Source organism: Alternaria arborescens (genome assembly GCF_004154835.1).
Source record: "Alternaria arborescens strain FERA 675 chromosome Unknown contig_7, whole genome shotgun sequence".
Classification (NCBI taxonomy): Eukaryota; Fungi; Ascomycota; class Dothideomycetes; order Pleosporales; family Pleosporaceae; genus Alternaria; species Alternaria arborescens.
Genome location: NW_021167862.1, coordinates 180,338 through 197,326, shown reverse-complemented (window position 1 = coordinate 197,326; position 16,989 = coordinate 180,338). Strand labels below are relative to the sequence as shown.

General features: G+C 49.8%; 7 protein-coding genes across 7 annotated transcripts; 4 read left to right on the top strand and 3 right to left on the bottom strand.

The window, feature by feature from the left end:
- Positions 1-602: 602 nt before the first annotated feature.
- Positions 603-1,640, top strand: AA0111_g3800 (hypothetical protein; the record flags this gene model as incomplete). Its single annotated transcript, XM_028649727.1, has 1 exon — positions 603-1,640. The coding sequence occupies one exon, from the start codon at positions 603-605 to the stop codon at positions 1,638-1,640; it is 1,038 nt and encodes a 345-aa protein (XP_028508290.1).
- A 288-nt stretch (positions 1,641-1,928) lies between these two features.
- On the top strand, positions 1,929-2,430 carry AA0111_g3799 (hypothetical protein; the record flags this gene model as incomplete). Its single annotated transcript, XM_028649724.1, has 2 exons — positions 1,929-2,049; positions 2,105-2,430. The coding sequence occupies 2 exons, from the start codon at positions 1,929-1,931 to the stop codon at positions 2,428-2,430; spliced, it is 447 nt and encodes a 148-aa protein (XP_028508315.1).
- Positions 2,431-4,165: 1,735 nt separating this feature from the next.
- Positions 4,166-4,749, bottom strand: AA0111_g3798 (hypothetical protein; the record flags this gene model as incomplete). The annotated part of the gene is made up of 2 exons (XM_028649723.1): positions 4,166-4,315; positions 4,423-4,749. The coding sequence occupies 2 exons, from the start codon at positions 4,747-4,749 to the stop codon at positions 4,166-4,168; spliced, it is 477 nt and encodes a 158-aa protein (XP_028508316.1).
- Positions 4,750-5,449: 700 nt separating this feature from the next.
- AA0111_g3797 (hypothetical protein) lies at positions 5,450-8,267 on the bottom strand (the record flags this gene model as incomplete). Its single annotated transcript, XM_028649722.1, has 4 exons — positions 5,450-5,521; positions 5,576-5,761; positions 5,811-8,088; positions 8,143-8,267. 4 exons carry the CDS (start codon positions 8,265-8,267, stop codon positions 5,450-5,452), a joined length of 2,661 nt encoding a protein of 886 aa, XP_028508307.1.
- A 1,481-nt stretch (positions 8,268-9,748) lies between these two features.
- On the bottom strand, positions 9,749-10,747 carry AA0111_g3796 (hypothetical protein; the record flags this gene model as incomplete). Its single annotated transcript, XM_028649721.1, has 1 exon — positions 9,749-10,747. The coding sequence occupies one exon, from the start codon at positions 10,745-10,747 to the stop codon at positions 9,749-9,751; it is 999 nt and encodes a 332-aa protein (XP_028508308.1).
- A 2,351-nt stretch (positions 10,748-13,098) lies between these two features.
- On the top strand, positions 13,099-13,383 carry AA0111_g3795 (hypothetical protein; the record flags this gene model as incomplete). Its single annotated transcript, XM_028649720.1, has 1 exon — positions 13,099-13,383. One exon carries the CDS (start codon positions 13,099-13,101, stop codon positions 13,381-13,383), a length of 285 nt encoding a protein of 94 aa, XP_028508309.1.
- A 1,712-nt stretch (positions 13,384-15,095) lies between these two features.
- Positions 15,096-16,553, top strand: AA0111_g3794 (hypothetical protein; the record flags this gene model as incomplete). Its single annotated transcript, XM_028649719.1, has 1 exon — positions 15,096-16,553. The coding sequence occupies one exon, from the start codon at positions 15,096-15,098 to the stop codon at positions 16,551-16,553; it is 1,458 nt and encodes a 485-aa protein (XP_028508310.1).
- Positions 16,554-16,989: the final 436 nt, after the last annotated feature.

Here is a 16,989-nt window from a genome sequence, read left to right as displayed (position 1 = left end):
GTTGGTGTTGTCTTGAGTGCGGTTACGCTAGTTTACAGCAGTCTGGGGCTGTGGATACAACCGTCAATTTTCAGTTTGATGTAGTTTTTTCTGGCTTCGAACGGAAGCATCTTATTTATGGAAGTGGTGCATGTCAGTCGCAAGGGCGTGGATGACTAACATATGCATGGTAAGCGATAGTCCCTGCCCTGGATAACGTCTTCTAAGGAAGGTTCCCTTTACCAAACACCCAAAAGCGCTTGGAATCACAAAATCATTGAGAATCAAACTTGAAGATCACGGGACGCTGCTACCTTGGTTCAAAATCTCGATAAGGTCTCGCGCGACCTATCAGAGGCGAGAGATACAATCGCACGTTCTGGGTTGAACAAAAGCCCTGGATCTCCTTTGTGAGCCATGGTAATGTGATCAAATCTGTGTATTGCCATTAATGATTTCCGTGGTAGGTCTGCCAACAGGTTCATGGACGGTCGTAGGCTATGCAATACGGAGTATATAAGGAATCTCTCCCGGATGTCTTTTTCTCTTCAACTACAAATCTTTTCCATTACAGTTCCAAAGTCTTGACGCAAATTACTTCTACCAAGCATTCCGTTTACAGCATGGAGTCTAACAACATCTGCGGCAAGGTCCTTTCCAAAGCCACAGCGGAGCATTACCTCGAACTCACCCAAAGCCTTCATAACCTCATCATTTTCACACTCGACTGCGACAACAAGTACTGTCTAGCAAGCCAAAAGCAAGATACTTGGTCCCTCCGCTCTGCTCGTCGTCCAGACCCCCTGGACGAACACATTTCCGATATCAAGAGCAGAATACATTCACGCCACGTAGGATTCTACGAAGGCTGGAAAGAGATCAAGTATGAAGCCGCATTTAAGTGGCCTGTTTCCGAATACGCGGGCTCACTGTGGACGATCTTCGCAAGAGCCATGGACCAAGACAGACCCATCTACGAGATGAGAAACTGGTTCTCGCACGACTTTGGTAAGCGTGGTGGCACTATTGAGGTGGAGAACGAAAAGTTCAACGGATTGCAAGAGGCGTATAAAAGTCTTCTTCCAGGTCTTACTGAACTACTAGCGAAGCTTGAACTAGCACTCCGAGATGAGGCGGCTTGGGTGTCGGAGTCCAAGGTAAAGGCTAGGAAGTATGAAAAGAACCAGCCTGAGTATACCAGGGATACGATGGCGGTTCAGTTGGAGCTTGTGGCACGTCAAGAGAAGTTTATCGCGATGACGAAGCGGATTGAGATCGATGATGCTGCTGAAGCGGAGTGGGTTGTGAAGGAGGTTGAAGGAGAAGAATGGGTTAGTGACACAGAGGAGGGTGTAATACCATGGGCCAATATCGGTGAAGTCAACGAGAGTCTTTGGGACTACGCATCGAACACGGACGAGGACTCGTTGGAGTGCACCGAGGATTTTCCGGCCTCATTATCGCAAGACCCTGACGACCGGGCATACGACTCTGGATATGAAGACGACGAGGGGCCCCCGGATCGCTTGTGCAAGGCTCCCGCATCCGACGCCGGATCTATCAGCGCGACAGTATCGCACCACGGGGACGAAACTACATATATGACATCAAGGCTCGGCCCGTTAGCGGCACAGAACTTCCGACCTCCTCACTCTACCTGAGAGCGGTTTGTGGCCTTTGCGCAACTGTCATCCCTGTCTAGTATGTTTCAAGATCGGCCAGACCGCAAATTTCCGAGAACTGCGTAACTTGTGGTACGTGGATGTGGATCTGGTAGTCCTTCCTCATGTTATGGGAAAATTGATTACTGTGAAGGATAAGGCAAGGGATGGAGTTGGTGTTGAGCTTGTATAAGAAGCTTGATCGCTGTGGCCAAGAGATATTGCTTCACTCACCACATCACACCTTGCATCTTGACAACCTGCTCGTTGATCGAAATTACCTTCATGATGATGTTCTCTCAGTACTCCGTCGCTACCGTCTTCATGCTGGTAACAGCCATCACTGCCACACTAGATCCTGCGACTTCGAACACAAACGGCAGCTACCCTTCAGCTCCCAGCTGTTCACGTATGCTTCACATCTGTTCACCCCATGCCAACATAGAGGCTAACAATGAATGCAGCCATCAAGACCAGCAAAGCTATCCAAGCCGCCGAGTGCAGCCACAACACACGCACATCCAAGCAGACCTTCGCCGTCTTCACTCAAGACCACCAGTACGATGGCAACCACGGCTGGCCTTATGGGACATGCGAAGCATACAACTGCGCGCCGGGGTCGGCGATGAAGGCTAAAGCCGGTACCTGGACATTCTTCTGGGATGCAGCAGGTGTAAAGGGTGAGGAGAGCGGTGACGGTGCAGGATGCATCAAGAGCCCTAAGGATAGCACTTGTGGATGTGAGAACTCCGATGGTACCTTCATCTACAAGGGAACCAACTGCAAGTAGTCGAACTGGGAGTCGCTATTTGAGGCTGTTGGCAGACAGCACATTTTTATCTCATTCGATTGTATATAGTTCCGGAGCGTCACAAAGATGAATATTATCCAGCCTAGAGCTTCTTGTCCATGGATTCTCCAGTGACACCATGTGTTCAATTTATGTTCATGGTTTGATGTCTCTTCTCAAAAACCAATGCACATGAAGACACGGGGCTTCCGTTTTGGCTGCCTTGGTACATTTCGAATAAGACGAGACAAGCTTGCAAAAACTCCGAGCCGTTTTCTTTGGGCGCAAGAAAACTACATGGAGAATCTCCATTAATTTTCAAGTGCTTGAGGACTGGAACTTCTGGGTAAACCAAAGAGTAAGAGGCCACACGCAGAGATTGCAAACCTCCATGTAGGCCTTTCGCGACTAACCAAGTAGGTGCACTTGTCGTATCCAATCTTTACGACCAGACTGTTCAAAGAACCTTGTCCATATCGTTGGCATTCTGGGAAAAGAGACATGAAGACATGAGTTAGAGGCCATCCACCTTTGAGACGAGTAATGCCATAACATGATGTTGCACTTCCATAGTTTTGGCGTCAAACAATATACAAGGGTTTCAGGGAGCGAAGGTGGAAACATACAGTAAGGTATTATGGTGACTTTGCAACTTGGCTCTCGTTCGTCACATGAACTTCTGAGATCCGCCAGCCAGACATGAACAAGTCGAATTAAAACTTATGACTTTGATATGCTCGCTCGGGTAGCCCAGCGCAGGTCGATAATTTCATAGTTTGAGTCGACTACTTTCCGAATCAGACAGCACCTTCACTCCATGAACGATGCATAGTCATATTTGGGTCAAAGTCGGCGTCTCTTAAGCATAATGTTTTTCGTACAACCTTCGAACTCAATCCAGAGAACCATGAATCTCTGCATCTAATTGTTTGATGCCGTCATCTGTGGAGAAATAGTGTAGTTCGAGTCAGCCAGTCGGAAGTCATCTTGCGAGAAGGAGCGGGCAGCGAGCATGGATGTTTATACCCTCGCTTTTTGGTAGATTGAAAGACGTATGGTGAGTGATAGATTCTTCGTCCTGCAAATCAGTAGTTTTATACACGATAGCGTAGTAAAGCAACTCAGACGTTGAACGGAAAAACATGATCCTTTAGCCCGATGATTTTGGAAGCAGAAAATGTAGTACAGGATCTCCATGTCCCATACAATTGCTCAGACTTCGTTTCCGCACAATATTCATGACGAATTTTCATACGCCGGCCACAATAAATCTCATGAAACTCTCGCATCTCTCTTTTCGAGATTTTGACTGAAAAAAGGCAAGACAGTCATGACTTGGTGCTGATCATATCTCGCGAGGCACCGAACGGGCCGCAGACATTGGAATAAGTCATGTAGCTTTTGATGAACAAGATGTAGCAAGTGTTTTGTAGTCAGAAAGAAGGGAATAGGGGCTTGAGGCCTTTTGTGTAGACCCGTCCGAGGAGGCTAGCGGGCGCAACCGTGCGTCATGGTGTGTCGGACAAGAATTTCGAGCGCGAACGAAGTGTGGGTAAAACTAATGGAAACTAGCAGCTCTTCACTCTAAGCTCAATTGCAAGTTTGAATCCAGATGCAATATCATTTACGCAAATCCTATCTATTGCCACCCGTACTCCCAGCACGTCGTCATACATAATACATTCCTCCCTGCATCGTGTACACGATAACGCGCACCACATACAAAAGCTCCTCCTTAAGCCTCGGGTATCTTCCCCCTCATGCCTGGGGGCAGCAATGCATCTGCCTTCCTCGCAGCTTCGACCTCCTCAGCCGTAGGCTCTTTCGGTACATCAACTATGACGCTTGGATCTTTCGAGCGCGAGGCTAGCATGGCTGCGCGTTTCTAGTGATATGTCAGCTCAACGATGTCGGAGTCTCTGTCATGCCCCGAGGTAGTCGCAACGTAAATTACGCCATTTGGACGACTTCTACGCATAGGTATGAACATACCTCCCTAGCATCTCTACCCAGATTCTCTCCCTCGCCGAGAAACTCGGCATCGATACCCTCTTCATCCGGCGACCGCATAGAGCCCCGGACTCCACTTGCCTCCTCTGTCGTTCGTCTCCTCAGTTCCTCCGGGGTCACTTCGCCTCCGTCCAACTCGACGGGCGCGTCATTTATCGCAGGTGTGTTCGTGTCGATGAGCGGCGTTTGTGTGACGACTGCTGGACTAGTCTTGTGAGGGAAGGTGCCGCTTCGTGAGACGGGCGAGATGGGGTTGGTGCTCGGCGGAGGTGGTGAGAAGCCGGTCGCGGTGAGGATGGGTGGAGACATGGTGGGCAGATTTGACATAGTGAGTATGGAGTGATCGAGTGCTAGACCGTTATTCGTGGTGTAAGAGGTGTTGTTACGGGTTCTGCAGGGACATGCGCAGCTCTCAGCCTTCAGCCTGGAAGATGGCGGGGGTGAATGACGCGTGAGAGAAAGATGATAGAGAGGTAGGAGGCACAGCTGCTATGGATACAACCCAAGGCTGAGGCGGGTAGCCGTCGCAGCCTCACGGCCAAACAAAGGCCCGCGAGCGCGTAAGCTGTCGTGACTGCGATGACGTTTGCCAGGCCGTGATCCAGGGTCCAGCGGTTCAAGTGGGGCAGGAACGCGGCAGCTGGCCGGGGTCGAAGCTTGGTATGGCCTTGTCGTATCGCGCTATATCTGGATACGAGATGAGGCAAGACAACTAAAAGAGACAAGTTGGCCAGATACAAGTAATGGACACGCCAAAGTGGGTTTTTCTGATACAAGCGCAAAGGCTGAGCTGAGTTCATTTATCTTCTCATCGCGGGGCACATGCCTTGCTGCGCCTCCTTCCGTCCGCCTATACTTCCCTTTCTTAGATCAACCAACAATTGGGGATATCTGGTAACTCCGCCGTCTTCGGCTTTGGAAACCCACAGACCATGCAAACGACATAGTACGCTCAAAATACATATTCATGTGCTCATGACCCATACCGCAAATAACGTGAGCGCGTGAACTACGAGTTGGATCGTTTAGGTAGCATGAAACCCAGAGCATACCCTTCACCAGAGCTCGTTTTCGGATCAGCCTTGTTGCTGTCAGCCATCAGAATAAAGCAGTAAATGTGTGACACAGTACTTACGCCCATATAGACATCGTGTCCAAACACATTTGTCCGAGGTCCTTGCGCAGGCTGCTGGTTCGGTGCTTGCCCCGTGGCCGGCATTCCTGCTTGCTCAGTTTGCATAGGCATATTGCTCAGGTCCATAGGGAAGAAGTTGTTTGTCGACTCGATGCCTGGACCCTGGATGTAAGAATCCCATGCGTCCTGATCTATTAGCAGACTGTCCTTATTTAAGATCACTCTGAGTACGTACCCAATTGATATTGTCTGTCGGCGGAAGATCCAAGTTTTGAAAGAGGTTTGCTCCAAAGAGATTTGAAAATGGACTTGCTGCATTTTCTGGCCCCGCTGTTCCGCTTGTTGGCTGGTTGTATTGAGGTGTCAGGCCCGTTGATGCTTGAGGAATAGGGTCGTTTAGTAGATTGGCCATTCCTGCCGGGTATCGCTGGTCAAACATGTTAGCATTAGGCGTCATACCGCCCGTGCTAAGCAAGCCCAGCGTCATTGCTGCCGAATGTTCAGGTGCGACATTGGCATCTTCCATTGGTGCCATTGCGGGGTACGCCGAAGAAGCTGCTTGGAAGCCGTTCGGAGCTTGCCTTGCTGATCGACTCTTCTTCAACTGGTCCAACATGACGCCGAGTGTGGTGTGCGCTTTGTATGCTTCCATAGAGTGATCCTTGAGGCCGTCCCAAATGCCTACTGCTACCTCTATAGCTTCGAGCATTTCCTCGCGCCGATCTGAACTCCACACAAGCGTGTCTGCTGATGGCGGGGAACGAGCCGACCCTTCGCGCGCAGTGTGGTAGAGATCGGACGATATGATCATTGCAGCGAGAAGGAAGTCGACGGTGGTCAGCGACGAGATGAACCATTTGACATTGCGCAACCGACCACCGGCCTGACACTCCCGGTGCAGAGTCGCTTGGTGCTTGAGTAGCATCATCGAGGCTTCAATGACCGCTTTCCTGGAGTAAGCGAAACGCGATTGCACTCTCGCATAAGACAAGTACTTCCGATGGAGGACGCATATTATCTTGAGGAAGAGGAGGTCTAATGTGAAGCGTTGCATAATCAAAGTAGAAGGGTCGCGTGCCGCTTCATCCATTCCTCGCATCTTGAGATGCGGCGAAATGTTGTCGTGCAACTCTCTGGCTTCCGCGTCAAGCTTCATGACCTCCTCGTACGATGCGCACGTCAGGGTATCTGTGCACTCGACTGCTTCCCCAAGCTTGTAGACTAGCCTCGTTCGATTGATCAGGAAAAGGGTTGGTGTAGCTTCCGTCTCTGGCCTTGAAGGAGGCAGTATCTTCATGTCTTTGTGCAGTTCATCATCGTAGATGTTACGGGGTATCTCAGTGTTTGTGTCTCGCGGTCGGACGATTGGTGGTAATCCAGCCTGGGCTGAAAACAACAGATCGCATGAGCGTACCGCAGCCCAGATACGTCTCCGCATCTCCCCTTGGAACACGGGTATGCCGGGATATGGTCCTGGATCTCGATGCAAACCCATTCGCATTGCAAGTCGCACGACGATGCCTGTGCTAATCAGAATACCCACTTCTGCATCCCTACTACGAGCATACTCAGCATGGACGTGCAAAAGCAGGGTCTCCATCATACCCGTGATGGGCTGTGTGATGTCCGCCATGATCAAACATTGCGCTGTCAAGTCGCCATACTCCCTTGACATCTCCCAAGACTTATTGTGGTACTCGGGAGGCTCATCACCAGCTCGTGTGTACGACTGCAGCGCGATGCACATCATGGCGAACACGGTCCCAAGCCAGATGACGGGCGTCTCTTCCGGTTGTGCCCAATGTCTATCGTACTCCTCTTGGAACGTTGGGCCATGTATGATGTGAATGCCAGGATCGTATGTGTTGAAGAAGCGCGAGACGAGGAGATCGGCTGTGGGTTTGGGCGGGAAGCGTGATAGGATTTCGGCCTTGGAGCTAGGTTTTTGTCCACCCGTCAAGAAGGAAGTACCCGGTGGTCGATCTTCGACATGCGTCGCCTTGTACCGCTTGAGCTGATCTTCATACTGTTTCTTGTGCTCGGCGAAGTAGTTTTTGACTTCTGACAATTCACCCAATATTGCATACCAATGTGCTTCTGAGGCAAATATGGTATGGTTGTTGTGCACCTTCATGACCCCAATCGACTTTGTGACAGTTTCCATGTCACTCTCTTCGTTCACGTCTTCTTCGGGTATCGATTCAGGCGCGCCGGTGCTCATAGCGGTGATCATCGGGCTGGCATCAAACTGCTGATCCGGGCCAGCATTGCCCAGACTGTGTGCGATAGCGGCTTGAGCAGCAGCAGGTCCAGCGCTCTGGGCGCCATTGGTCATCAGGGAAAGAACCAGTCCTTCAAGACGATCAATGCGATTTTGCATGTCATCGGGCGTAGTCGCAGAGCCGGTGCTCGCTGAACTCTTCTTGCGGTTGCCTGGGGCAGCGTACGTACATGATGCCGTATCTCCGCGCTTGGTGCAGTTGTCGCAGGGATGGCCTCGATTGCATTTCAGCCTACAATTGTCAGCATACGACGATCGTCTCTTTTCGTTTGAGATGTATGCCTACTTTCGATGCCTGCATGCTCCACAGGACAAAGGAACGCGATTCCGTTTGCGCACAACTCTGAATTGTGGATCTGGCGGCGAGTGTCCTGCGCTAGAGGAAGTTGTTGAAGGTGGTGTTGGCGGCATAGTTGCGATGATGTCGCTCGCTGGTGTGATATGAATTCCACGGAGAATACGGACTTAAGGGTTAAGTCCGTTGGAGATGAATGATGAAATCTCACGCGTTGGTGGCCGCCTGAGACGCAAAGCCAGGGTATTCTGTGGTCCAGAGTCTTCTCGTGCAGATCCGGTCCGTCGCTAGTGGGCGCGTTGCAGAAGAGAGTGTGTCGAAGGTCGCAAGGTGCGCGATTGTGCAATCGCGGCCTTGTGCGGTCTTAAATCTTCGGGAACTGAGCTATCTCCAGACGCCAAGTGGTATGACCCTGAGGCCTGGGGATTGAAATGGCTGCACTGCCCTGGTGTTGGCTTGTATGCGCTCTGCTTGCGCTCTCCAGCCCGTGTTTGACGTCAAGTACAACACACCTTGTGACTCCCTCTCTGTGAGTATGTCGCCTGTGGTGCACGAGCGTATGCTCAGAAGTGTTTGGGGTGTTCGCGATAGGCTAGCCCTCTCTGTGGTGGCTGCCCACGGAGTGCTTCCTCCTGCTGAGGGGAAGATGCAGCTTACGCAATGGGCGATCGAGCGCGCAGTGGAGGATATGTGGTATAGTGCTGTACCGAAGACCTGTTGACACCTACTAATCTTTGTCAGCAGCTGCCCAATGCCAAAACCATGCGCTGAGTCGCACTTTCTCACATAGGCTTGTACGCACCACCAGCTCTCTCGTCGAACGCGCCCACCTCACGATAGCACGCTCGCACAGCGCAAAGTAGTCAATTGTCGCGCAGTTGGTATGCGCTAGCTTCGGCGACAGCTTCGGCGACTCGGATACCGCCACGCTGAAGAGTTTGGAAGGGGTCGTTGCGGTGTGTTGTAGTCGAAGCCTGGTACAGACGTGGAGAGAATTAGGCGGCCTTTAACTCCGACCACACTCAGCCATCATCGCCAAGATGTCTTGCGACATGCGATCCTTCACCAAGTCACTATCGCGTAGGCCCACCATAGCTTTACTAATACGCGCGATATCTTTCACAGTGGCGACAACATCTTCACGGTTCCCATCATCTCCAAAGCTGAAGCCTCCTTGTGCTTTCTTCCCCATGTCAGGATTCCTCGTGATTGCGCTTCCCCCAGGCGGGGTCGGGCTAGCCCACGCTCAAGCCACCTGCTCACCAGCGCCGCCTTAATCATCCGCCGTCTCTCCGGGTCGTGCTCGACGGAGCACGAGATGGCCACCAAAGTCTATCTGCGTTGGTGATGAGACAGGCGTTTGTAAACAGGACCTGTCGTCGGCAAGCTAAGCATGCATCCTGCAGAGCCTTTTGAGGTCAAGCTCATAGTCAAGCTTTCCGTTGTATTTAGGCGATCCTCTTTACTCTTGTGACAAAATCTTGTCAAAGTAATCATCGGAAAAAGATAACTTCGATTACATACGTTGGCTAAACCATGATGCTAACGTTTGTTTGTTTTAGTCGTCGAAAGTACCTGAATCAATCCCTATAGTCCATTAAGCTCTATTACTTGCTCCAGCGCCATCAACAGGAGCGCTTTCAGCTGCTATGGTTTCCGTCGCCGTCGACCAGGGCACCATCTTCTCAAGCTTCGCGTCCCACTCGTGCATTCCCCCAGTGCCGACATTGTACTGGTAGTAGTTCTCCGTACCACCTTTGATCATCGCCTTCCTGAAGGTAATATTGATTCTCCCCTTGCCCGCCTCGGGGCCTGCGCGCTTCGGTATACTGTGAAGCCAATTCGCTTGCGTTTTGCCACGCATCAATACCATATCTCCGGATCCCAAGGGCAGCTTGATTCCCTTTGGCTCTTCTATCACAACGCCCTCTTTGGGAGGGATAGGCTTGTGCTTCATCAGAAAGTCGCGCTTTGCACCAAGACTGAAAGATGCGATTGCTGGGTTGGGGCCGAGAAATCTCTCATCATCCGAGTGGTATGATATACTGTCTTTCCCATCCGCGTAGTAATTGACAAGGCAGAAATTGAACGTCTCGTCAGTGGTGCCCTCCGTCACCTTTCTCAGTTCCTCCAAACATTGTGGAATCGGACGAGGTGTGCACTTGTATCGGTTCTTCTCAACTGGCTTCCCCGTCTTTGCATCTACGATACTACCGTCAAGGGCAAAGCGGGACGTATCATCAACACCGAAGACGGTAGTGAACCGTGGAGTATTGATCTGAGTTTGCACTCCTCCGCGGGTGATCTTGTACTGAACGCGGTAGAACGGAAGTTCCTGTCGAAGAAACTCAAAAAGTCCTGGTGCGATGCTGGAAGGGACATAAGGCTGATAGTACACGAGGTCCAGATCCAGCTGATCGTTCATGATCTTCCCCTCCTCGGCAGGAGCGAACCCCAACTGCTCCGTGAATGAAGTGGGCAGGTACGGAATGGCCAAGGGGTAGGATGCATGGCTAGACTTTTGCGAAGTTGCTTCATATTTGGGTTTCTTGGGCTCAGGACGTGTGAAGAAAGAATCAAGGGCACCTCGCTTCATGATCAGGGGTCTTGCCTGCACGGCGTGCCACACCCGAGCAGGTCTTCCTCCAAGTACAGCTCGACTAAGCAACTTTGATGATCCCCTTGCGATACACAACACTTGGTTTTGCCCACCAAGGCACCTCGGCTTCGACGAGTGAAATCTGCCGCAATGGATGCGGATTCTCCCCAATATTTCCAGTTAAGATGCGCTGAGTAGAGGATAAGCGTGTCAAAGCGCTTTAAAAGATAAGATTGACGAGCTGCTCCAGCGTGGCGAGACAGTTGAACAGGGGCGAGGACTTTAGCGTACCGTAAGTTTTGTGCACGACGACTATGGATTTGCCAAGCTCTCTCAAGAACGCGATTGCGAGGTGTCGAACGACGAGCTTAAATTTGGTCCAAGTCAAATGATGAAGAACGTGTTGTGACCATTGTCGCGACGCGTTCATTAGCTGATACTACGTTAGTACGTCGATGACGTATGTGACTGGTCTGCACGGACTTCAATCTGATTGGCTCACCCTCTACGTTGATGCGCTAGGGGTTGGAGGCGCGCATAGCGATGGTGAATAGTCATCTTATTAAAAAGCCTTGTGTTGAGCACAACCTCCGTTTGTACTAATAATCAACCCTCCGTCTTTACGCCGCTGCCGTAGCTACTAATATCACGGACAGAGATAGCAGTGATCAGCTATCGGGCAGCAGCTGTCACTATGGCATTGGAAGAATGCTCGAACACTCATCCTAAGCTTCCTGTGTCGAACGAAGAAACGCCGTCGATGAACGACCAGCATCAGCGGCTCTGCTTCGGCAACTCAACGTTCAGAGTCTTCTACAAGGGCATGTATTGAAGCGATAGAGATTTGAATCTCTACTCTATCAATGCCGTGGGACGGTAGATAGCGGAGCCTTGCCATCGCTAGGAAAACACCACTTTGCTTTGGAAGTGCGAAAGCGAAACCCGAAGGGGATACTCAAAGTCTGGAGCGGGCCGTTGAGAAGTAGCCACTGGCCAATAAGAGACAACTACGGAATGCAGATCTCGGCAAGGTATAGCTGGAGTGATCTTCTAGCTAGACCTTTTTGGACTGGTTCCAGTCTTATCGTCGGTCCATCAACCCATCCCTTTAGGACTGTCGTCTCGATATCCCGCTGCACAATAGGTCGTCCGATTTCAATACATCAGTAGCAATGCCTCGGCGTTGCCTGCCTTACCTGTCACACTTACAGCTGTAACGCTACACGTGTTCTCACTTTGTTAATTGTCTGCCTACGCTCAGTTACGATACCGGGGTCCAGGAACTCGCCGCGAAAGTGCGCGTCGTCTTGCTTGGGACTCCTTTGATTGACCGATCTTCCTCTGTTTGAGCTGCACGATCTAGTTGGCAAACATCATGGCCTGAATGCATTCGTGTTACGGTCAGCTGGTTACTCGACCTCAGCAGATAGTTGACCGTGCAGATATGCTAGATAACACTTTTTTCTACTCAGAATTGACCACAATATCGCTGCGACTTGAGTAGATTCACAAATATCATCGACGAAGAAAGGTTTATGAAGATTTTGAAGCTCATCTTTAGTCTTACGGTTGTAAACCGACCTGTACAGAGCTCCTCTAGGTGTTACCTCGACCAACACAGCAGACATGAATGTGGCAGCGCGCGAGCACAGTTCTTTGTGAAGATAGCTAGTGACAATCTTCCCGAATTACGGACTGATAGACATGGCTCAATTATGGATCAGTACCAGTTGCTGGCGCTAGTCATGCTGAAGATACAGAATACATGCTGTTCTTCTAGGATGGTAGGATTCTGTGTCTATCACGTTGAGGAATTTGGTTTGTTTTCATACTTTATCTTCACACGCACACGCAATGCAAAACTTCCACTATTTTGAACTCGAGGATATAATGCTCACTGATGTAAATTTACAGGGTCGCTAAGTCACTTCTCGGTTGTCCCTAAGTACCCTGTAACGGCAGTCGTATGTTAGTGCTGGCATCTGTCAGGATCGCCTCACAGAAGGTGCAGCGAAGTCACTAAGCTGCAATCTTGGAATACACCGCAACGTACTCCGTGTGCTTACGGTCACCACCTACCTAGATAGGAGGCCACTTGGCTGTATAGTAATACGAAAGTCCAGAGAATGCACTGGACCTAAACATCTCAGAAACATCTTGGCTCTTTCATCCTCATCTCGACGGCGACAAAGCTATACTGAGGCTTTACCTTGTATTTAAGGACAGCATTTTCCCGTACAGATACCTCTTCACAACACAATCGTTTCCAACAGCCACTCCTTTACCTTTCTTACAACTTCCCACAAACGATTCTCAAATCTCGATTCTACTTCACCAACCTCGTCAACATGCATTCCACCACAATCATCTCCACGGTCATTGCTGCCATTGGCATGTTCGCCAGCATTACTTCCGCCGAATGCACAGTCAAGTGGACAGACACAAACTGCTGCTTGCACGACAAGAAGGCGCGCACGCTTCAGGATGGATGGACTACCGTCATCCCCGGCACGAAGACTGGCGGAGAAATCCGTTTTGCAGATGGCAATCTGTGCCCAGACTCAGTCAGAGCCACTTGCAAGGCGAACTGCTGCGACCCGACAACTGGATGGTGCAAGGGTTGCCCTAAGTAAAGGCTGCTTAACATCTTTACTCGAATTTTACTGTAATGTGAGTTCTTCATTTTAGCTTGGTCCTGATGATGTCTAACGGAATTTAGATCTTTCTAATCAGTGTTAATGAACACTAGACGCGGTAATTCCGTATGGTGGCTACTGGAAGAATATCGATATTAGCTAGGAGTATCTCGAACTTAATTTGTAACTTGTGGGGTTAAGGCTTTTGTACTTTGGGAAGCAGAGTTCGATTTGAACACTCTTCCATCCATTCATTAGGTATAATAAAGAGTTCGATATATCAACGTGTCTGCATAGCCAGATATACTGGTGACTTGCAATATAAAGGAAAGAATATACTAACAAGCAGGATTATTCGAGAGAAACAGCGTGTTAGAAAGGCTCACAAGCCTCAGCCCACTGCCGATTACGAAGGAACGATAATAGACGCTTGATTGTGCTACGGCCACCGATCCATATGACTTGTTTCACGTCGACCGCTTTCTAAGCTTTCATCTTGTCTCAAGCGATGGCGATTTTACACGAGTCACAAACCGCATTCCAAAACAACGGGTGACTATCCACGGATTTGGAGAGTGCACATTGAATAATGCTTCTATTGCTGCTTTCGACGATATACCTATCTCAATGCGCCCAACATGCTGCTGGAGAAAGGTTCCTGCCCTGATTAATCGCCTAGTGTCCGCGACCCTCTTTGTTCCGTTAACACTGTCAGATTATATGGCCAGAGCGACCTTGGTTCATCTGCACTCGATAGATCGGCTAGAGCTTTTGGCAGATGACAAGTAATTGATGATAAAGATGCATTCCTTGTTGCAGTCGATTCAAAAAGTGTATTTCGAGGTATGCTCGGACCATAATTATGGATAATGATTCATTTCCAGTTTACTGAAGAAACTCCCAAGCATGAATAACCTAATCTGCCTCCCGTGTCTTGTCAGCCCATGATAGTCTTGGTTTTATCCACTTCGTCTAACCACATCACTCTGCCGCCTTCTTGATCCCACGTTTCTCTTCTATTTCTTCCTGCCCTTCCCCGGATTCCAGAATGCTTCATCTTCTTTACCTTTTTCAACTTCTTCCTGGTTCTTCTTTGCCTCCTTTTCCTTCTTTGCTTCCCTTATAAATCTTTGCTTGCACTTCAGACAGCCGTCCTGGTTTTTTAGATGAGCTCTGCCTTCGCAGCCATTACGGCATGGCATCTCGTGCTTCTTGCAGTAGTACATATTGCCGATGTGATCTTCATCACAGCCTCCGGGGCTCTCGTCGCCGACCTAGCCTGACTTTCCGGGGCAATGATGCTTAGTCCCCCTGCCTCCAGTAGGATTGCCATTCTTACCCATGGTACTAGTGTGTTGAAAACTCCGAAAATGCTTTGTAGTTCTCCTGGAGCTATATGTCTATTGGTGGAGTTGAGTGTTGGATTGCGCAGACGTTGAATGACTTGCGGGAACATTTTATACGTGAAGTTCACGAAATGCGTTGTAGCGATATGAGACCTAAAGTTAAGAAGGTGAATCAGGCTGAGCGTTCACACCGTTCGCGCAGTGATGATCCAGAGGGAAACAATCCTGCGCACCGACAAACCTTGTCAATAGCAAACAAAGAATTACCAGCATAACAACGCGCCCAGTCTCAAAGGTATATAACCACATCAAAACACTATTTTCCCCACATCACAACGCTTCTTCATGTCCTTCGTCAGAATCATGTCACCTCATCGTTCTATATCTTCCACTTCGCCCACATACGTTGTAGATGCATCTTGCGTCGAAACATCGCCCATAGGGACAAGCACACAACATGTAAATGATCTAAAAGATGGCGTTGATCAGCAGCAGCAGAAAGCGCATGACGGTGTAGCCTCGGAAGTGGCAACGACTCCCTGCGGACAGGAACCATTCGAGACCTTCCAGCACAAAGTTGCTGAATTCGTCACGGAACATTTTCGCCGAAGCCTTAAGGACATTGCGATCTATGAGATGACGGGTGGCACATACAACCGAGTCATTGGAGTCACGATAGCATCATATCCAAAGAAGTTTGGATTGCACTCGTTCTTGACTTGCTGCTTGGGCGCACGCAAGAAGAAATCGGTCGCAAAGTTCGATTCGTACATCGTGCGCATCCCACGTATGAGTTTTAGTGGTGACGATTCGGATACTCACATGGCCAAGAAAATGAAGCACGAAGTTTCAATTTTGGAGGCGGTCGGCTCACGACTACCCTTGCCGATTCCTAGGGTCTTCAGCTATGATCTTACGACCAAGAATATATGCGAACGACCGTACATGATTCAAACGCGCCTCCCTGGCCGTAATCTTGGTCTGGACTTATGGAGCCACCTCAATATGCAGCAAATGCAGTGCATTGCCAAGCATGTCACCAATCTTGCTTCCATCATCGCCTCAGTCGAAGGCCCTGCTGGTGATATAACATCCGAAAATCTGTCGCAATCATCCACTTCCCCGATCTGCGTCAACACATTCTGTGCACCAGCTTATGACGATCAGCCAACACGCAAGCCGGCATTGGCACGCAAGCCCATCGATCATCTTTTGGAGCAATGCGAGCGGTGGCGCGCATGGGAAAGGTCCACTGGATTTTGTTTCGAAGAAGTCTGGGACGGGTTCGAAACAATTTCAAGGGCTCTGGAAATGCGCGGCTTCTTAGACGGCCCGTGTGTTCTGGTTCACGGCGATCTCAAGCCTTACAACCTTCTGGCGGAGGTGCGTAACCAGACTGAAGTGGATATCACGGGTGTCATTGATTGGGATTCAGCTATCATTGCGCCTGAATTCATGGCCTATAGAGCACCATTCTGGCTTTGGACACCGGAAGATATGGATAGCGACAAAGAGGACGAAGAATGTGTGGCGGATGTTGAGCCTGTTACAGATGAGGACAGAATGTTGAAGCAAGTATTTCTTGACAACGCGTCCGAGAAGTACAAGCTCTATGCCTTCGCACCAGAGGCGATGCTGGCTAGACGTATGTTTTTTATACTAAGAGAGAGCTTGCGCAGTGATTGGGAGTTCGAAGAGGCGAAAAGCGTGATACGGGAGTGGATTGAACTTCATCCCGAGGATGGAGTCCAACCCGTCCCTTCTGATACGGATTCTGAACCTGAATCTGGATCTGACGACGACCAGGACGACAATGAGTAATCTGAGGGAATCGGGTATTGTGGAAGTACATGCCTGCTTCGCACCAGAGTTTATGGCCCTCCGAACTCCATTTTGCGACTGAAAGGAGGGTTATGTCGATGAAATAGACGAAGGCTTAGCTACATACGAGCCGCCTGTGAAGGATTGTAAGACACTCACAGACGCTTTCCGGCCTGAAGCTTACATAAGCTCATCAGGTTTGGTCTACCGTGAGAGGATGGCATTGCAAGGAAGCTGTTAAGTGTCCTATCCGCTGGCATACTAAGCTACGATCGGCGTTGCCTGGTTTTTGAGTTGGTGAAACAGTAGGATGCTCCTTCACAGAAGACAATTTTGGGGCTTATGAAGCAATAGGAACTTGAATGTCTCTAGTAATTCTGCTTGCTGTCTAGTGTATGTTGACTGAGCTTCACGTAATAGTATTGACGATTTGATA